We start from the raw sequence: 23,189 nt of genomic DNA on the forward strand, positions 1-23,189 counted from the left end.
TTAGCACACCTAGCTAGATACCTAGCTAACTTGACAAGCCCGCTAGCTAGACAATTTGTGGTTGAATTGCTAGCTGTTTTCTTGATACTTAGTTACTTCAAGTAATTAAGATGTCCAACGCGTGATGTAAATGGTACATTTCACATACAAGTACAACTTCAAAATTACATTGAACGTTTTCAAAGCTTAGCTAGCTAATGTTTTCAAAGCTTTGCTAGCTAACTGTTAGCTATGTTAGCTAGCTAGCATACCTAGCCGCGTTAGATTCGGCCGTTTGTTCGTTTGAATGTTGTGTGTTGCGGGCGGCCAAAGATTTAACTAAATATCCATAAGAAAATCTATATTTCATCAATGTGAATGCAGCAGAGACGTATAAGGGAAGAAAATAAGACAAAAACAATGCTCACCTCTCCTCCAACTGACAACAAGCACTAAAACTAAATTCAGGGAAACAATCACTAGATGGCACCGTTGAGCCACACACACACACACACACACACACACACACACATATATATATATATATATATATATATATATATATATATACACACACACTGGTAATAAATATGCCATGATGCACTCAAATCATACAGTAGCTGCAATCCAAACCACAACCAATTGTCCTACATATTTTAATTAAACCAGGCTGATGCCATAGTCTACATCATACACCCGCTGTACACAACACACCCCAAGACACATTCAAAACACATGTTTTTGCTTCAGACAACAGAAATACAGAGATATGCCAGTCTGTCTGTCAGACAGTTAGACTCTTGGCTTTACAGAGATAGTATATTTAGGTTTGAGAAGAAGGTAGGCTATCTAAGGCCAGTCTGTCTGTCAGACAGTTAGACTCTTGGCTTTACAGAGATAGTATCTTTAGGTTTGAGAAGAAGGTAGGCTATCTAAGGCCAGTCTGTCTGTCAGTCAGTTAGACTCTGGCTTTACAGAGATTGTATCTTTAGTTTTGAGAAGAGCAATGAGCCCATTCAAAATGGTAATTGAACCCAAGGAATTAAATGAAGTTCAATTAGGTTTCCATAAGCTCGTTGAGATAACGTGTGAATTTCAGCCAAGCTTTCCTTTTTTGACCGTATAGGCTAAACTCTCCAAAGGGTACAACAGAGAAACTGCTTGAAACACCGCACTGAGAAGAACATGAGCTGTAAGCCTATTGTTCTTTATAGTCAACTGTTCTGTCTGTGCCAGGCAGTTCACCTCATTCACTCCCAATACCCTACGCTTCCAAAGTTCTGCTCTGCAATCTACAGAAAGCTATTGGCGATGTTCATATTTTGAATGTATGCAGTGTTTTGGGGCAATTGATTTACTGTGAGTGTGTGTGTGTCCGTGTGCGCGCCGTCTGGACTTCCCTAAGGAGTCTCTGTGTGTGTGTGTGTGTCCGTGTGCGCGCCGTCTGGACTTCCCTAAGGAGTCTCTGTGTGTGTGTGTGTTTGTGTGTGTGAGGCCACAACCAGACTGGCAAGTGGGTGACACACAGGTCAGACAAGGTCACAGCAGAGGGGTGTGTGTGTGTGGGGGGGAGGTCTGGTTTTGCTTTATGACTGTATCCCAAATTGCACCCTATTTCCTATATAGTGCACTACTTTTGACAGGGCTCTTGTTAACAGTACTGCACTATATAGGGAAGAGGGTGCTATTTGGGATACAGTCATAGAGCAAAACCAGACCTCCTCCCCCTCCTCCTCATCCCCCCCCCCACACACACACCCCTCTGCTGTCACCTTGTCTGACCTTGCCTAGAGGTTGTTGCCCAAAAAGTGTAGTGTGATCTGAATCTGTGTGACAGGTACTCAGACTCTCCTTTAAATACAGAAAACACTCTCTTTCTCTCTCCCCCCCCCTCACACTCCCTCATGTAAATGTATGCAAAGCCAAACGCGTGCACTAGGATCGTCACAGCATGCTGAAAAACACTACACTACACAACACTTCTCTCTCTCTCTCTCTCTCTCTCTCTCTCTCTCTCTCTAGTTTGACTTGTTTGTTATTCTGCTTATGCAAGGCCCAGCTTCTTTCTTCACCTCGTTGTCAGCCTTTCCAAGATAATTATTATTGGTTCAGATGGTGAGGAAACATTAATATGTAAAAAAAGGAAACCTACCAAAGGCCCAAAATAAAGACTCAAAACTAAACCAAAGGCTCATGGCCACAAAAGAAAACCAGCAGCCTCACAGCTTTTCCACCTGGGACACTAACTGACCATCACCTTAATTGGCAACACCTGATGTGCTTATCAAGGCTTAGCTCAGCATCTAGACCTGGTTGGTGCTGCCACCTGGGGGATGGGGTGTGGAAGTGTATCCTGGTAGAACGTTTCCTAACTGTGCGCTAACACTGAACTACCCCCCATATCATAACACTATGCACCTGCCATCCTAATCGTACACCATCAGATCTGTGTTTCACACACATAATCCGAGCCATGTAGTAAATACACTAATTAAAATCAAAGTGGACATCAGATTGTGGAATGAGAACAGTTGTTTTCAGAAGCATATAGACTAACAGGCGGGTAACACCTAGTGGGTAACACCACCGCCTGCAGCAGCACAGTATCCACCACCCAGCATGAGAACCAATCCAGACACCACTACAGTAGACACCACCCAGCATGAGAACCAATCCAGACACCACTACAGTATCCACCACCCAGCATGAGAACCAATCCAGACACCACTACAGTAGACACCACCCAGCATGAGAACCAAACCAGACACCACTACAGTATCCACCACCCAGCATGAGAACCAATCCAGACACCACTACAGTAGACACCACCCAGCATGAGAACCAAACCAGACACCACTACAGTATCCACCACCCAGCATGAGAACCAATCCAGACACCACTACAGTATCCACCACCCAGCATGAGAACCAATCCAGACACCACTACAGTAGACACCACCCAGCATGAGAACCAAACCAGACACCACTACAGTATCCACCACCCAGCATGAGAACCAATCCAGACACCACTACAGTAGACACCACCCAGCATGAGAACCAAACCAGACACTACTACAGTATCCACCACCCAGCATGAGAACCAATCCAGACACCACTACAGTAGACACCACCCAGCATGAGAACCAAACCAGACACCACTACAGTAGACACCACCCAGCATGAGAACCAAACCAGACACCACTACAGTAGACACCACCCAGCATGAGAACCAAACCAGACACCACTACAGTATCCACCACCCAGCATGAGAACCAATCCAGACACCACTACAGTATCCACCACCCAGCATGAGAACCAATCCAGACACCACTACAGTAGACACCACCCAGCATGAGAACCAAACCAGACACCACTACAGTATCCACCACCCAGCATGAGAACCAATCCAGACACCACTACAGTAGACACCACCCAGCATGAGAACCAAACCAGACACCACTACAGTATCCACCACCCAGCATGAGAACCAATCCAGACACCACTACAGTATCCACCACCCAGCATGAGAACCAATCCAGACACCACTACAGTATCCACCACCCAGCATGAGAACCAATCCAGACACCACTACAGTAGACACCACCCAGCATGAGAACCAAACCAGACACCACTACAGTATCCACCACCCAGCATGAGAACCAATCCAGACACCACTACAGTAGACACCACCCAGCATGAGAACCAAACCAGACACCACTACAGTATCCACCACCCAGCATGAGAACCAATCCAGACATATTCTTCATCCCTTACTGTCTCCTCTCTGCTCTAGAGAACAATGGATGGTTCTGGGTTCTAACTGGTTCCAGATCAGTGGTAGTGGATAATGTTCTCTGTTCTCCTCTCTCTCTCCCAGTGTCCAGGATTCCACTGTGTGTGTGTGTGTGTGTGTGTGTGTGTGTGTTTAACTATACTTGTAGGGACCAGAAGTCCCCACAAGAATAGTAAACAAACATACATTTGACCAACTGGGGACATTTTGTTGGTCCCCACAAGGTCAAATGCTATTTCTAGGGGGTTTAGGGTTAAGATTAGAATTAGTGTTAGGGTTAGAATTAGGTTTATTGTTAGGGTTAGGAGTTAGGGTTAGTTTTAGGGTCAGGGTTAGGAGCTAGTGTTAGGTTTAGGGGTAAGGTTAGGTTTTCAGGTTAAAATTAGGGTTTGGTTTAGGTTTAGGGTTAGGTTTAGGGAAAATAGGATTTTGAATGGGACTGAATTGTGTGTCCCCACAAGGTTAGATGTACAATACTGTGTGTGTGTGTGTACCTGTGTGTGTGTTCGTGTGTGACTGCATACATCTTTGCCAGTGTGTGTGTGTGTGTGTGTTTAGTGTTCTCTCCCCAGGGTTCTACTAGGCTCCGGTGGAACATCTGTCAGTGCTGGGGTCTCCAAAACAATAATACACTGCTCTCATCCTGGCAGGATGGTGTGTGTGCTGCCAACACTTTTAGGCCCCAAGATGACGTGTGTGTGTGCATTCCTACATCTGTGCCACTGCCAGTGTGTGTGTGTGTGTGTGTGTGTCTACATACGTACGTGCCAGTGTGTGTGTGTGTGTGAGAGGGAACACATAATGAAACACATGATTTCCCCCTCTGTACAGTCTGAGGGGTCTGTCCCATTGGAACAGCTTTGGTTCACTGATGTTTAGTAGGACAACGTGACACACAGTGCATCCCCAGGGTCCGCTAAGGAGATGTGTGTGTGTGTGTGTTTTGTGTTTCTGGGTGTGTATCGGTTTGTGTGTGTGTGTGTTAGGGCTGTGTCATTGAGGGTTTTTATAGGGCTGAGTTGGACAGTTAGGGCGGAGTACCAGGAAATGATGTCATCAATGGCTGTAGTGTTATACACGTACTGTCAGTGACAGGAGAGTGAAGGAGAGAGAAGTGGAAAGGAGAGGTGGAGAGAGTGAAGGAGAGACACGTGGAAAGGAGAGGTGGAGAGAGTGAAGGAGAGAGAAGTGGAAAGGAGAGGTGGAGAGAGTGAAGGAGAGACAAGTGGAAAGGAGAGGTGGAGATAGTGAAGGAGAGACAAGTGGAAAGGAGAGGTGGAGAGAGTGAAGGAGAGAGCGCACACAAGAAACTATACAGACCTCGGCCTAAACATCAGCGCCACAGGTAACTTCCAAAAAGCTGTGAACGATCTGAGAGACAAGGCAAGAAGGGCCTTCTATGCCATCAAAAGGAACATAAAATTCAAAATACCAATTAGGATCTGGCTAAAAATACTTCAATCAGTTGTAGAACCCATGACCCTTTATGGTTGTGAGGTCTTGGGTCCACTCACCAACCAAGAATTCACAAAATGGGACAAACACCAAATTGAGACTCTGCATACAGAATTCCGCAAAAACATCCTCCATGTACAACGTAAAACACCAAATAATGCATGCAGAGCAGAATTTGGCCGATACCCGCTAATTATCCAAATCCAGAAAAGAGCCATTAAATTCTATAACCACCTAAAAGGAAGTGAATCCCAAACCTTCCATTAAAAAGCCATCACCTACAGAGAGATGAACTTGGAGAAGAGTCCCCTAAGCAAGCTGGTCCTGGGGCTCTGTTCACAAACACAAACAGACCCCACAGAGCCCCAGGACAGCAACACAATTAGACCCAACCAAATCACGAGAAAACAAAAAGATAATTACTTGACACATTGGAAAGAATTAACAAAAAAACAGTGCAATCTAGAATGCTATTTGGTCCTAAACAGAGAGTACACAGTGGCAGAATACCTGACCACTGTGACTGACCCAAAATTAAGGAAATCTTTGACTATGTACAGACTCAGTGAGCATAGCCTTGCTATTGAGAAAGGCCGCCGAAGGCAGACGTGGCTCTCAAGAGAAGACAGGCTATGTGCACACTGCCCACAAAATGAGGTGGAAACTGAGCTGCACTTCCTAACCTCCTGCCAAATGTATGTGTCACACCCTGATCTGTTTCACCTGTCTTGTGATTGTATCCAACACCCACCAGGTGTCTCCCATTACCTCCTGTATTTATACCTGCGTTTTCTGTTTGTCTGTTGTCAGTTCGTCTTGTCCCGTCAAGTCCTACCAGCGTGTTCCCATGTTTCCTGTGCTCTAGTTTTGGCTTTTTCTAGTCTTCCCAGTTCTGACCTTTCTGCCTGTCCTGACCCTGCCTGCCGTCCTGTACCTGCCTGACTCTGATTTGGATTACGACTCTTTGCCTGCCTTGACCTACCGATTGCCTGCCCCTTGTACTGTAATAAACACTGAGACTCGTACTATCCACCTCCTGTGTCTGCATCTGGGTCTTAGCCTGAGCTGTGATAGTACGACCATATCAGAGACACACATTTCCCTCAGATTACACAGACCCACAAAGAATTAGAAAATAAATCTAATTTTGATAAACTCCCATATCTATTGGGTGAAATACTACAGTATGCAATCACAGCAGCAAGATTTGTGACCTGTTGCCACAAGAAAAGGGCAATCAGTGAAGAACAAACACCATTGTAAATACAACCTATATTTATGTTTATTTATTTCCCCATTTGTACTTTTAACTATTTGCACATTGTTACAACACTGTATATAGACATAATATGACATATGAAATGTCTTTATTCTTTTGGAACTTTGTTTAATGTTTACTGTTAATGTTTATTGTTTATTTCACTTTTGTTTATTATCTATTCCACTTGCTTTGGCAATGTTAACATACGTTTCCCATGCCAATAAAGCCCTTAAATTGAAATTGAAATTGAATTGAATTGAAAAGGAGAGGTGGAGAGTGTGAAGGAGATAGAAAGAGAGGTAGAGAGAGTGAAGGAGTGAAAAGGAGAGGTGGAGAGAGTGAAGGAGAGAGAAAGAGAGGTAGAGAGAGTGAAGGAGTGAAAAGGAGAGGTGGAGAGAGTGAAGGAGTGAAAAGGAGAGGTGGAGAGAGTGAAGGAGAGAGAAAGAGAGGTAGAGAGAGTGAAGGAGTGAAAAGGAGAGGTGGAGAGAGAAGGAGAGGTGGAGAAAGTGAAGGAGAGAGAAAGAGAGGTGGAGAGAGTGAAGGAGAGAGGAGAGATGGAGAGAGTGTAGAAGAGAGTTGGAGAGGTGGAGAGAGTGAAGGAGAGAGGTGGAGAGTGAAGGAGAGAGAAGGACAAAATTAAGTAAATGGCTGTGTTAACACTTCAGACAGAGAGAACACTAACAGTCACTAACCTACTGCAAGCAATTAACGCACACACACACACACACATGCACACTCACACACACACATACACACTCACACTACTGCGAGAAATCAACGCAGTAAAACGTTGTTGACATGAATGTGGGTTTTCTTTCTTATAAGAGAGAAATCAACATCTTCGTGTTAGACTGATCATAACAAGTATTTTATTAAGTAGTTAACAGTTATTGGATATTAACATGCTATCATAAAAACCTGTCATCAGAAATGGGCATCAGTAACTTTATTGATCCCTTTCTTTTTGTCCATGTTCTTCTTTATCTTGTTGTGTATCAACCATATAAATCAGGGGTGGAGACGTTACCATGTGATAAGTTATTATTGATAACCTTATTATTGTCCTTTATTATTGATACATTTATAATTGATAACCTTATTATTGTCCTTTATTATTGATTCATTTATAATTGATAACCTTATTATTGTCCTTTATTATTGATTCATTTATAATTGATAACCTTATTATTGTCCTTTATTATTGATACATTTATAATTGATAACCTTATTATTGTCCTTTATTATTGATACATTTATTATTGATAACCTTATTATTGCCCCATGCACCTCTCTGATTCAGAGGGGTTGGGTTAAATGTGGAAGACATATTTGGGTTGAATTAATTCAGTTGTCCAGGTATCCCCTTCCTCTTTACATGGAAATCAATTAAGTTGATGCTTGACTACATCCCTGGACTCACACACACACAGACACACACACACACAGACACGGCTGGACTCGCCGAGTCGCCCTTGTTGACTGCTCCTGGTTGGGTCACACTAGAGTCGCATAAATTATTTAATATGGGCACATAATACTCCCACACACTGAGCACACACACACATGCTCACATCTACACACTCTGAACAGAAATGCTTCAGAGAAAGTTCCTGATAATAATCCTAACTACCAATCTGTAAAGTCCTTTTCCAGTCAAAATACAAATATAAAATAAAGTGCATACTTGATTGTAAAGTGTGGGGGTGAGAGCGAGCCTTGGCAAATGTCATCTGAATGATTTATCAGAATTCAGTGCTACTGTAGGTAACCAACCAACCGCCAAACCGCCCCAGCATACTTGTTTATGAGACGTTTATCACTTAAATCATGAACGAATTGAACGATAAAAGTATGACGTGTTTTATTATGTCTAGTCTAGTTAGGGATTGATTGTCAGTTCAGTGATTGGATAAAAACTAGTGAGTCACAGTGTCCGCGTCCCAAACGGCACCTTATACCTCCTACACCTTCCCTATGGGCTCTGGTCAAAAGTAGTGCACTATGTAGGGAATAGGGTGCTAATTTAAGACACAGGTGCAAAGCAGGGAAACATGGTTGAAGAGGAACAACAACTGAAGGCGTGTGTGCGTGTGCGTGTGCGTGTGCGTGTGTGTGTGTGTGAGAGAGTGAGCGAGCGAGAGAAGGAAGGGAGGGATGGAGGGATAGAGAGAGAGAAGGAAGGGAGAGATGGAGGGATAGAGAGAAGGAGGGATCGAGGGACAGTGAAGGATTGAGGGAGAGATGAGAGGGAAGAGGTATAGAGGGAGAGAGAGAGTGAGGAATGGAGGGAGGAATGAAGGGGAGGGTAGACTATGTATCATCCTACGTATTAGGAGTACAGTTGATGTCGGAAGTTTACATACACCTTAGCCAAATACATTTAAACTCAGTTTTTCACAATTCCTGACATTTAATTGTTTAACTTGGGTCAAACGTTTTGGGTAGCCTTCCACAAGCTTCCCACAATAAGTTGGGTGAATTTTGGCCCATTCCTCCTGACAGAGCTGGTGTAACTGAGTCAGGTTTGTAGGCCTCCTTGCTCGCACACGCTTTTTCAGTTCTTCCCACATACTTTCTATAGGATTGAGGTCAGGGCTTTGTGATGGCCACTCCAATACCTTGACTTTGTTGTCCTTAAACCATTTTCCCACAACTTTGGAAGTATGCTTGGGGTCATTGTCCATTTGGAAGACCCATTTGCGACCAAGCTTCAACTTCCTGACTGATGTCTTGAGATGTTGCTTCAATATATCCACATAATTTTCCTTCTTCATGATGCCATCTATTTTGTGAAGTGCACCAGTCCCTCCTGCAGGAAAGCACCCCCACAGCATGATGCTGCCACCCCGTGCTTCACGGTTGGGATGGTGTTCTTTGGCTTGCAAGCACCCCCCTTTTCCCTCCAAACTTAACGATGGTCTTTATGGCCAAACAGTTCTATTTTTTGTTTCATCAAACCAGAGGACATTTCTCCAAAAAGTATGATCTTTGTCCCCATGTGCAGTTGCAAACCGTAGTCTGGCTTTTTTATGGCGGTTTTGGAGCAGTGACTTCTTCCTTGCTGAGCGGCCTTTCAGGTTATGTCGATATAGGACTTGTTTTACTGTGGCTATAGATACTTTTGTACCTGTTTCCTCCAGCATCTTCACAAGGTCCTTTGCTGTTGTTCTGGGATTGATTTGCAGTTTTCGCACCAAAGTACGTTCATCTCTAGGAGACAGAACGCGTCTCCTTCCTGAGCGGTATGACGGCTGCGTGGTCCCATGGTGTTTATACTTGCATACTATTGTTTGTACAGATGAACGTGGTACCTTCAGGCGTTTGGAAATTGCTCCCAAGGATGAACCAGACTTGTGTAGGTCTACAAATTTTTTTCTGAGGTCTTGGCAGATTTCTTTTGATTTTCCCATGATGTCAAGCAAAAAGGCACGGAGTTTGAAGGTAGGCCTTGAAATACATCCACAGGTACACCTCCAATTGACTCAAATGATGTCAATTAGCCTATCAGAAGCTTCTAAAGCCATGACATCATTTTCTGGAATTTTCCAAGCTGTTTAAAGGCACAGTCAACTTAGTGTATGTAAACTTCTGACCCACTGGAATTGTGATACAGTGAATTATTAGTTAAATAATTGTCACGCTCTGGCTCTGGGGACTCTTAAATGTTGAGCCAGGGTGTGTAGTTTCTATGTTGCATTTTCTATGTTCAGTTCTAGCATGTCTATTTCTATGTTGGCCGGGGTGGTTCCCAATCAGAGGCAGCTGTCGCTCGTTGTCTCTGATTGGGGACCATACTTAGGTAGCCTATTGGCACTAGTGGGTTGTGGGATCTTGTTCCTTGTAAGGTATGTTGTTTGTGTGCTACCTTGGACTTCACGTATAGTTTGTTTATTGTTTTGTCGTTGAGTGTTTATTCGTTAATAAACATGTTCGCACATAACGCTGCGCCTTGGTCCGTCTCATCCGTAAACGATCGTGACAATAATCTGTCTGTAAACAATTGTTGGAAAAATGACTTGTGTCATGCTCAAAGTAGATGTCCTAACCAACTTGCCAAAACTATAGTTTGTTAACAAGAAATGTGTGGAGTGGTTGAAAAAGTTAGTTTTAATGACTCCAACCTAAATGTATGTAAACTTCCGACTTCAACTGTATGCCACATGTTATCAGATCAACAGAGCTTAGGCTCTTTATTTGGGAAAAATAATATTTTATTTTGGAAAAAGACGAGCTCCTTTTCTTGTCTTTCCAGTTAGTGGTTGAGTTGTTTGTTATTTGTGTTCTTGGTGTTCTGCCTCTCAGCACAGAGAGACTCCCAGTAGGAGTCAAACCAGGTTAACTATAGAAAAGACAGGCCACGTTGGTCTTCCTTCTCTCTCCATATCCCCTCTCTCGCCCTTCTCTCTCCTCCTCTATCTCCCTCTACCTCTCTACCTCCCTCGATCTCTCGCTCCATCCCTCTATCATACACACACAGGGAGATAACTTGGAGAGTTCCAGGGTGTAGGCTTTTGTCCTATAGCCGGTACTAACACGACTGATACAACTGATCAACCAAGACCTGGATTAGTTGAATGAGTGTGTTAGTGCTGGGCTGGAACAAAAACCTGCCCTGCACATCCTGTAGCTCTCCAGGACCTGTAGCAGGCTGACCCCTGGTCTAAACTAGACATTTAAACAGGAGGTAATGTGTGGACAACACCACAAGAGTGCGCAGTGTCCTCTCTCTCTCTCAGTCTCCTCTCTCTCTCTCCTCATCTCAAACCTTAGCCAATTCACCCCCCTTTTCCTCCCTCCCTCACGTCTTCTCGCTCTCTCTCTCGCGCGCGCTCTAGTCCCTGCCAGTAGCTCCACTCCATAGACGCAGGCGGTGCTGAAACCCTCCCAGCCACCCCTGCTGTCAGCGCTTAGCCGACGGCGGCAGCTCGCAGCTTGAGCCGAGAGAGAGAGAGCGAGAGAGAGAGGGAGACGGAGAGCGATAAAGATGGTTGGCAATCTGTGCGGTCGCAAACTGGCTCGCCGCTCCAAATCAGCGCTGATAGTAGCGCTGACAGTTCTCCTGGTTCAGACGCTGATCGTGTGGAACTTTAGTACCCTGGATACCCGGGAAGAAGGGGCCAATAGTAGCCGGGAGAAGAGGGACCAAGTCGGGGGCATCAACAAAGCCTACAGCCAGTACCCCCGGAGCGGGCTGCCAAAGAGGCATCACCAACCTCCGCTTGGGAAAGCGGCTGTTCGACACAAGCAACAACCCGTAAGAGTAGGGAGCGAATTTAAGTCTACCTATTATTTAGCAATAATAACGACGATTCTTTAAATCGATAACGACTAGCGTCATTATCATTCATTGTATATGCTACCATTCCTGATTCATTTTATAGGCTATCATCCCCCACTACGCGTGGTTTATTGTATTGTATTGTTTTGTATTGTATTGTATTGTAGGCTAAATTGTATTGTAGGGTGGGAAGGCTGTTAAGCATGGAATTGTTGTCATCAGACGAAGCAAGAAGCCAGCGTGTATTTGGATGACAAAGATGTTGCTTAGCTGTTGTTACCCATAGATGTTGATTAGCGGGTGTAAACTAACCAGTCTTTAGGAATGAGCGTGGTATAGTAGTCTAGTGTGATAATGAACCATGGGAGAAGGTTAGAGGGCGACACGGTTTAATCGGATAGGTCTACTTTGATGTAGAGTTTGGTAAGGCGCTCTTACGCTGCTATAACGCCTGGCCTGTGGCTGTTTTCTAGTGACCAGCCTGGTTATTACTGTAGGCTACTGTCGGGCGCAATCAGTGTGTGTGTGTGTGTGTGTGTGTGTGTGTGTTGGGCAGTCTCTGGTCCAGTGGTAGACTCGTGGACGGGATAATATAGACAGACAGGTTTAGTTCATTTAGAGAGAAAGAGAGAGAGAGAGAGAGAGAGAGAAGGCGGAATAGAGGTCTGTCTGAAAGACCAACAGACGGTATGTGCGTACGTGCGTGCCTGCGAGTGTGTGTGTTTAACAGCGCACGTGAACACTTCCTCTCTATCGTTCTCCCAGGATACTAAAGTTGTCCCAAACTACAGAGAACTGACTGTGATTTTGAGGACCATTTTTCCCCCTCCTTGTCTTCCTTCATATTTGATGACAGAGTGCATGGTTGTTAAGTGGTGTTTTATGTCCCTGTGCAGATCTAGGCTACTGTTGGAGGAGTGCGTGTGTCTGTGTGTGTGTGTGTGTGCATGTGTGTGTGTGTGTGTGTGTGTGTGCGCGTGTCTGTGTGTCTGTGCCTGTGTGTTTGTGTGTGTGTGCCTGTGTGTGTGTGTGTGTGTTTTGAGAGAATGATGATGCTAGAGGATTGTAGCAGTCTCCTCATCTCCTCTACCTGTCCACATGCCATTATTACATGCTGGTCCATATCTATTAGATGATGTGTTATACTGTATGGTTACTAGTCCATATGCTATGGTAGCCTATATACTGCACCGTCGTGTGCATATGTGTGTGGAGGTTTCTGTCTGTGTGTGTGTGTGTGTTAAAGTGTGGTGCCTCTTGTATCCTTGATCTGTTTTTACATCCCATCATTACTCTGAACTAGATGTAACATGTCTTGTAATCTACAGAGAGAGAGAGAGAGAGAGAGAGAGAGAGAGAGAAAGAGAGAGAAAGAGAGAGAGAGAGAGAGAGGGAAGGGGTAGAGAGAGAGATTACTGTTGGTCCCAGCATTTATTTTATATGTATACTTTGACAATGTAAATAATTTAACTTGCCATTTTGACTATTTTCTACATTGTAGAATAATAGTGAAGACATCAAAACTATGAAATAACACATATGGAATCATGTAGTAACCAAAAAAGTGTTAAACAATTTTTATATTTTATATTTGAGATTCTTCAAAGTTGCCACCCTTTGCCTTGATGACAGCTTTGTACAGAATAGTAGTGAACCTCTATATGAATAGATACTAGCTGGATTAGTAGTGTAGTGATCCTCTATATGAATAGATACTAGCTGGATTAGTAGTATAGTGACCCTCTATATGAATAGATACTAGCTGGATTAGTAGTATAGTGATCCTCTATATGAATATATACTAGCTGGATTAGTAGTGTAGTGACCCTCTATATGAATAGATACTAGCTGGATTAGTAGTGTAGTGATCTATATGAATAGATACTAGCTGGATTAGTAGTGTAGTGATCCTCTATATGAATAGATACTAGCTGGATTAGTAGTGTAGTGAACCTCTATATGAATAGATACTAGCTGGATTAGTAGTGTAGTGACCCTCTATATGAATAGCTACTAGCTGGATTAGTAGTGTAGTGATCCTCTATATGAATAGATACTAGCTGGATTAGTAGTATAGTGATCCTCTATATGAATAGATACTAGCTGGATTAGTAGTGTAGTGATCCTCTATATAAATATATACTAGCTGGATTAGTAGTGTAGTGATCCTCTATATGAATATATACTAGCTGGATTAGTAGTATAGTGACCCTCTATATGAATAGATACTAGCTGCATTAGTAGTGTAGTGATCCTCTATATGAATAGACACTAGCTGGATTAGTAGTGTAGTGATCCTCTATATGAATATATACTAGCTGGATTAGTAGTATAGTGACCCTCTATATGAATAGATACTAGCTGGATTAGTAGTGTAGTGATCCTCTATATGAATAGATACTAGCTGGATTAGTAGTGTAGTGATCCTCTATATGAATAGATACTAGCTGGATTAGTATTGTAGTGATCCTCTATATGAATAGATACTAGCTGGATTAGTAGTGTAGTGATCCTCTATATGAATAGATACTAGCTGGATTAGTAGTGTAGTGATCCTCTATATGAATAGATACTAGCTGGATTAGTAGTGTAGTGATCCTCTATATGAATAGATACTAGCTGGATTAGTAGTGTAGTGATCCTCTATATGAATAGATACTAGCTGGATTAGTAGTGTAGTGATCCTCTATATGAATAGATACTAGCTGGATTAGTAGTGTAGTGATCCTCTATATGAATAGATACTAGCTGGATTAGTAGTATAGTGATCCTCTATATGAATAGATACTAGCTGGATTAGTAGTGTAGTGATCCTCTATATGAATAGATACTAGCTGGATTAGTAGTGTAGTGATCCTCTATATGAATAGATACTAGCTGGATTAGTAGTGTAGTGATCCTCTATATGAATAGATACTAGCTGGATTAGTAGTGTAGTGATCCTCTATATGAATAGATACTAGCTGGATTAGTAGTGTAGTGATCCTCTATATGAATAGATACTAGCTGGATTAGTAGTGTAGTGATCCTCTATATGAATAGATACTAGCTGGATTAGTAGTGTAGTGATCCTCTATATGAATAGATACTAGCTGGATTAGTAGTGTAGTGATCCTCTATATGAATAGATACTAGCTGGATTAGTAGTGTAGTGATCCTCTATATGAATAGATACTAGCTGGATTAGTAGTGTAGTGATCCTCTATATGAATAGATACTAGCTGGATTAGTAGTGTAGTGATCCTCTATATGAATAGATACTAGCTGGATTAGTAGTGTAGTGATCCTCTATATGAATAGATACTAGCTGGATTAGTAGTGTAGTGATCCTCTATATGAATAGATACTAGCTGGATTAGTAGTGTAGTGATCCTCTATATGAATAGATACTAGCTGGATTAGTAGTGTAGTGATCCTCTATATGAATAGATACTAGCTGGATTAGTAGTGTAGTGATCCTCTTATGAATAGATACTAGCTGGATTAGTAGTGTAGTGATCCTCTATATGAATAGATACTAGCTGGATTAGTAGTGTAGTGATCCTCTATATGAATAGATACTAGCTGGATTAGTAGTGTAGTGATCCTCTATATGAATAGATACTAGCTGGATTAGTAGTGTAGTGATCCTCTATATGAATAGATACTAGCTGGATTAGTAGTGTAGTGATCCTCTATATGAATAGATACTAGCTGGATTAGTAGTGTAGTGATCCTCTATATGAATAGATACTAGCTGGATTAGTAGTGTAGTGATCCTCTATATGAATAGATACTAGCTGGATTAGTAGTGTAGTGATCCTCTATATGAATATATACTAGCTGGATTAGTAGTGGAGTGAACCTCTATACGAATAGATACTAGCTGGATTAGTAGTGTAGTGATCTATATGAATAGATACTAGCTGGATTAGTAGTGTAGTGATCCTCTATATGAATAGATACTAGCTGGATTAGTAGTGTAGTGATCCTCTATATGAATAGATACTAGCTGGATTAGTAGTGTAGTGATCCTCTATATGAATAGATACTAGCTGGATTAGTAGTGTAGTGATCCTCTATATGAATAGATACTAGCTGGATTAGTAGTGTAGTGATCCTCTATATGAATAGATACTAGCTGGATTAGTAGTGTAGTGATCCTCTATATGAATAGATACTAGCTGGATTAGTAGTGTAGTGATCCTCTATATGAATAGATACTAGCTGGATTAGTAGTGTAGTGATCCTCATATGAATAGATACTAGCTGGATTAGTAGTGTAGTGATCCTCTATATGAATAGATACTAGCTGGATTAGTAGTGTAGTGATCCTCTATATGAATAGATACTAGCTGGATTAGTAGTGTAGTGATCCTCTATATGAATAGATACTAGCTGGATTAGTAGTGTAGTGATCCTCTATATGAATAGATACTAGCTGGATTAGTAGTGTAGTGATCCTCTATATGAATAGATACTAGCTGGATTAGTAGTGTAGTGATCCTCTATATGAATAGATACTAGCTGGATTAGTAGTGTAGTGATCCTCTATATGAATATATACTAGCTGGATTAGTAGTGTAGTGATCCTCTATATGAATAGATACTAGCTGGATTAGTAGTGTAGTGATCCTCTATATGAATAGATACTAGCTGGATTAGTAGTGTAGTGATCCTCTATATGAATAGATACTAGCTGGATTAGTAGTGTAGTGATCCTCTATATGAATAGATACTAGCTGGATTAGTAGTGTAGTGATCCTCTATATGAATAGATACTAGCTGGATTAGTAGTGTAGTGATCCTCTATATGAATAGATACTAGCTGGATTAGTAGTGTAGTGATCCTCTATATGAATAGATACTAGCTGGATTAGTAGTGTAGTGATCCTCTATATGAATAGATACTAGCTGGATTAGTAGTGTAGTGATCCTCTATATGAATAGATACTAGCTGGATTAGTAGTGTAGTGATCCTCTATATGAATAGATACTAGCTGGATTAGTAGTGTAGTGATCCTCTATATGAATAGATACTAGCTGGATTAGTAGTGTAGTGATCCTCTATATGAATAGATACTAGCTGGATTAGTAGTGTAGTGATCCTCTATATGAATAGATACTAGCTGGATTAGTAGTGTAGTGATCCTCTATATGAATAGATACTAGCTGGATTAGTAGTGTAGTGATCCTCTATATGAATAGATACTAGCTGGATTAGTAGTGTAGTGATCCTCTATATGAATAGATACTAGCTGGATTAGTAGTGTAGTGATCCTCTATATGAATAGATACTAGCTGGATTAGTAGTGTAGTGATCCTCTATATGAATAGATACTAGCTGGATTAGTAGTGTAGTGATCCTCTATATGAATAGATACTAGCTGGATTAGTAGTGTAGTGATCCTCTATATGAATAGATACTAGCTGGATTAGTAGTGTAGTGATCCTCTATATGAATAGATACTAGCTGGATTAGTAGTGTAGTGATCCTCTATATGAATAGATACTAGCTGGATTAGTAGTGTAGTGATCCTCTATATGAATAGATACTAGCTGGATTAGTAGTGTAGTGATCCTCTATATGAATAGATACTAGCTGGATTAGTAGTGTAGTGATCCTCTATATGAATAGATACTAGCTGGATTAGTAGTGTAGTGATCCTCTATATGAATAGATACTAGCTGGATTAGTAGTGTAGTGATCCTCTATATGAATAGATACTAGCTGGATTAGTAGTGTAGTGATCCCTATATGAATAGATACTAGCTGGATTAGTAGTGTAGTGATCCTCTATATGAATAGATACTAGCTGGATTAGTAGTGTAGTGATCCTCTATATGAATATATACTAGCTGGATTAGTAGTGTAGTGATCCTCTATATGAATAGATACTAGCTGGATTAGTAGTGTAGTGATCCTCTATATGAATAGATACTAGCTGGATTAGTAGTGTAGTGATCCTCTATATGAATAGATACTAGCTGGATTAGTAGTGTAGTGATCCTCTATATGAATAGATACTAGCTGGATTAGTAGTGTAGTGATCCTCTATATGAATAGATACTAGCTGGATTAGTAGTGTAGTGATCTATATGAATAGATACTAGCTGGATTAGTAGTGTAGTGATCCTCTATATGAATAGATACTAGCTGGATTAGTAGTGTAGTGATCCTCTATATGAATAGATACTAGCTGGATTAGTAGTGGAGTGATCCTCTATACGAATAGATACTAGCTGGATTAGTAGTGTAGTGATCCTCTATATGAATAGATACTAGCTGGATTAGTAGTGTAGTGATCCTCTATATGAATAGATACTAGCTGGATTAGTAGTGTAGTGATCCTCTATACGAATAGATACTAGCTGGATTAGTAGTGTAGTGATCCTCTATATGAATAGATACTAGCTGGATTAGTAGTGTAGTGATCCTCTATATGAATAGATACTAGCTGGATTAGTAGTGTAGTGATCCTCTATATGAATAGATACTAGCTGGATTAGTAGTGTAGTGATCCTCTATATGAATAGATACTAGCTGGATTAGTAGTGTAGTGATCCTCTATATGAATAGATACTAGCTGGATTAGTAGTGTAGTGATCCTCTATATGAATAGATACTAGCTGGATTAGTAGTGTAGTGATCCTCTATATGAATAGATACTAGCTGGATTAGTAGTGTAGTGATCCTCTATATGAATAGATACTAGCTGGATTAGTAGTGTAGTGATCCTCTATATGAATAGATACTAGCTGGATTAGTAGTGTAGTGATCCTCTATATGAATAGATACTAGCTGGATTAGTAGTGTAGTGATCCTCTATATGAATAGATACTAGCTGGATTAGTAGTGTAGTGATCCTCTATATGAATAGATACTAGCTGGATTAGTAGTGTAGTGATCCTCTATATGAATAGATACTAGCTGGATTAGTAGTGTAGTGATCCTCTATATGAATAGATACTAGCTGGATTAGTAGTGTAGTGATCCTCTATATGAATAGATACTAGCTGGATTAGTAGTGTAGTGATCCTCTATATGAATAGATACTAGCTGGATTAGTAGTGTAGTGATCCTCTATATGAATAGATACTAGCTGGATTAGTAGTGTAGTGATCCTCTATATGAATAGATACTAGCTGGATTAGTAGTGTAGTGATCCTCTATATGAATAGATACTAGCTGGATTAGTAGTGTAGTGATCCTCTATATGAATAGATACTAGCTGGATTAGTAGTGTAGTGATCCTCTATATGAATAGATACTAGCTGGATTAGTAGTGTAGTGATCCTCTATATGAATAGATACTAGCTGGATTAGTAGTGTAGTGATCCTCTATATGAATAGATACTAGCTGGATTAGTAGTGTAGTGATCCTCTATATGAATAGATACTAGCTGGATTAGTAGTGTAGTGATCCTCTATATGAATAGATACTAGCTGGATTAGTAGTGTAGTGATCCTCTATATGAATAGATACTAGCTGGATTAGTAGTGTAGTGATCCTCTATATGAATAGATACTAGCTGGATTAGTAGTGTAGTGATCCTCTATATGAATAGATACTAGCTGGATTAGTAGTGTAGTGATCCTCTATATGAATAGATACTAGCTGGATTAGTAGTGTAGTGATCCTCTATATGAATAGATACTAGCTGGATTAGTAGTGTAGTGATCCTCTATATGAATAGATACTAGCTGGATTAGTAGTGTAGTGATCCTCTATATGAATAGATACTAGCTGGATTAGTAGTGTAGTGATCCTCTATATGAATAGATACTAGCTGGATTAGTAGTGTAGTGATCCTCTATATGAATAGATACTAGCTGGATTAGTAGTGTAGTGATCCTCTATATGAATAGATACTAGCTGGATTAGTAGTGTAGTGATCCTCTATATGAATAGATACTAGCTGGATTAGTAGTGTAGTGATCCTCTATATGAATAGATACTAGCTGGATTAGTAGTGTAGTGATCCTCTATATGAATAGATACTAGCTGGATTAGTAGTGTAGTGATCCTCTATATGAATAGATACTAGCTGGATTAGTAGTGTAGTGATCCTCTATATGAATAGATACTAGCTGGATTAGTAGTGTAGTGATCCTCTATATGAATAGATACTAGCTGGATTAGTAGTGTAGTGATCCTCTATATGAATAGATACTAGCTGGATTAGTAGTGTAGTGATCCTCTATATGAATAGATACTAGCTGGATTAGTAGTGTAGTGATCCTCTATATGAATAGATACTAGCTGGATTAGTAGTGTAGTGATCCTCTATATGAATAGATACTAGCTGGATTAGTAGTGTAGTGATCCTCTATATGAATAGATACTAGCTGGATTAGTAGTGTAGTGATCCTCTATATGAATAGATACTAGCTGGATTAGTAGTGTAGTGATCCTCTATATGAATAGATACTAGCTGGATTAGTAGTGTAGTGATCCTCTATATGAATAGATACTAGCTGGATTAGTAGTGTAGTGATCCTCTATATGAATAGATACTAGCTGGATTAGTAGTGTAGTGATCCTCTATGAATAGATACTAGCTGGATTAGTAGTGTAGTGATCCTCTATATGAATAGATACTAGCTGGATTAGTAGTGTAGTGATCCTCTATATGAATAGATACTAGCTGGATTAGTAGTGTAGTGATCCTCTATATGAATAGATACTAGCTGGATTAGTAGTGTAGTGATCCTCTATATGAATAGATACTAGCTGGATTAGTAGTGTAGTGATCCTCTATATGAATAGATACTAGCTGGATTAGTAGTGTAGTGATCCTCTATATGAATAGATACTAGCTGGATTAGTAGTGTAGTGATCCTCTATATGAATAGATACTAGCTGGATTAGTAGTGTAGTGATCCTCTATATGAATAGATACTAGCTGGATTAGTAGTGTAGTGATCCTCTATATGAATAGATACTAGCTGGATTAGTAGTGTAGTGATCCTCTATATGAATAGATACTAGCTGGATTAGTAGTGTAGTGATCCTCTATATGAATAGATACTAGCTGGATTAGTAGTGTAGTGATCCTCTATATGAATAGATACTAGCTGGATTAGTAGTGTAGTGATCCTCTATATGAATAGATACTAGCTGGATTAGTAGTGTAGTGATCCTCTATATGAATAGATACTAGCTGGATTAGTAGTGTAGTGATCCTCTATATGAATAGATACTAGCTGGATTAGTAGTGTAGTGATCCTCTATATGAATAGATACTAGCTGGATTAGTAGTGTAGTGATCCTCTATATGAATAGATACTAGCTGGATTAGTAGTGTAGTGATCCTCTATATGAATAGATACTAGCTGGATTAGTAGTGTAGTGATCCTCTATATGAATAGATACTAGCTGGATTAGTAGTGTAGTGATCCTCTATATGAATAGATACTAGCTGGATTAGTAGTGTAGTGATCCTCTATATGAATAGATACTAGCTGGATTAGTAGTGTAGTGATCCTCTATATGAATAGATACTAGCTGGATTAGTAGTGTAGTGATCCTCTATATGAATAGATACTAGCTGGATTAGTAGTGTAGTGATCCTCTATATGAATAGATACTAGCTGGATTAGTAGTGTAGTGATCCTCTATATGAATAGATACTAGCTGGATTAGTAGTGTAGTGATCCTCTATATGAATAGATACTAGCTGGATTAGTAGTGTAGTGATCCTCTATATGAATAGATACTAGCTGGATTAGTAGTGTAGTGATCCTCTATATGAATAGATACTAGCTGGATTAGTAGTGTAGTGATCCTCTATATGAATAGATACTAGCTGGATTAGTAGTGTAGTGATCCTCTATATGAATAGATACTAGCTGGATTAGTAGTGTAGTGATCCTCTATATGAATAGATACTAGCTGGATTAGTAGTGTAGTGATCCTCTATATGAATAGATACTAGCTGGATTAGTAGTGTAGTGATCCTCTATATGAATAGATACTAGCTGGATTAGTAGTGTAGTGATCCTCTATATGAATAGATACTAGCTGGATTAGTAGTGTAGTGATCCTCTATATGAATAGATACTAGCTGGATTAGTAGTGTAGTGATCCTCTATATGAATAGATACTAGCTGGATTAGTAGTGTAGTGATCCTCTATATGAATAGATACTAGCTGGATTAGTAGTGTAGTGATCCTCTATACGAATAGATACTAGCTGGATTAGTAGTGTAGTGATCCTCTATATGAATAGATACTAGCTGGATTAGTAGTGTAGTGATCCTCTATATGAATAGATACTAGCTGGATTAGTAGTGTAGTGATCCTCTATATGAATAGATACTAGCTGGATTAGTAGTGTAGTGATCCTCTATATGAATAGATACTAGCTGGATTAGTAGTGTAGTGATCCTCTATATGAATAGATACTAGCTGGATTAGTAGTGTAGTGATCCTCTATATGAATAGATACTAGCTGGATTAGTAGTGTAGTGATCCTCTATATGAATAGATACTAGCTGGATTAGTAGTGTAGTGATCCTCTATATGAATAGATACTAGCTGGATTAGTAGTGTAGTGATCCTCTATACGAATAGATACTAGCTGGATTAGTAGTGTAGTGATCCTCTATATGAATAGATACTAGCTGGATTAGTAGTGTAGTGATCCTCTATGTGAATAGATACTAGCTGGATTAGTAGTGTAGTGATCCTCTATATGAATAGATACTAGCTGGATTAGTAGTGTAGTGATCCTCTATATGAATAGATACTAGCTGGATTAGTAGTGGAGTGAACCTCTATACGAATAGATACTAGCTGGATTAGTAGTGTAGTGATCCTCTATATGAATAGATACTAGCTGGATTAGTAGTGTAGTGATCCTCTATATGAATAGATACTAGCTGGATTAGTAGTGTAGTGATCCTCTATATGAATAGATACTAGCTGGATTAGTAGTGTAGTGATCCTCTATATGAATAGATACTAGCTGGATTAGTAGTGTAGTGATCCTCATATGAATAGCACTAGCTGGATTAGTAGTGTAGTGATCCTCTATATGAATAGATACTAGCTGGATTAGTAGTGTAGTGATCCTCTATATGAATAGATACTAGCTGGATTAGTAGTGTAGTGATCCTCTATATGAATAGATACTAGCTGGATTAGTAGTGTAGTGATCCTCTATATGAATAGATACTAGCTGGATTAGTAGTGTAGTGATCCTCTATATGAATAGATACTAGCTGCATTAGTAGTGTAGTGATCCTCTATATGAATAGATACTAGCTGGATTAGTAGTGTAGTGATCCTCTATATGAATAGATACTAGCTGGATTAGTAGTGTAGTGATCCTCTATATGAATAGATACTAGCTGGATTAGTAGTGTAGTGATCCTCTATATGAATAGATACTAGCTGGATTAGTAGTGTAGTGATCCTCTATATGAATAGATACTGGCTG

General features: G+C 40.3%; 1 protein-coding gene across 1 annotated transcript in view; it reads left to right on the forward strand.

Annotated features, from left to right (window-relative positions):
• Nucleotides 1-11,349: 11,349 nt before the first annotated feature.
• Nucleotides 11,350-23,189, forward strand: part of LOC121551684 (xylosyltransferase 1-like) — a 74,338-nt gene continuing 62,498 nt past the window's right edge. Inside the window, exon 1 of the mRNA XM_041864399.2 lies at nucleotides 11,350-11,741. Within this exon, the coding sequence (XP_041720333.1) occupies nucleotides 11,472-11,741 (270 nt within the window). The 5' untranslated portion in view covers nucleotides 11,350-11,471. The remainder of the gene's footprint in view (nucleotides 11,742-23,189) is intronic.

The sequence above is a fragment of the Coregonus clupeaformis genome, chromosome 35 (genome assembly GCF_020615455.1).
Source record: "Coregonus clupeaformis isolate EN_2021a chromosome 35, ASM2061545v1, whole genome shotgun sequence".
Lineage (NCBI taxonomy): Eukaryota > Metazoa > Chordata > Actinopteri > Salmoniformes > Salmonidae > Coregonus > Coregonus clupeaformis.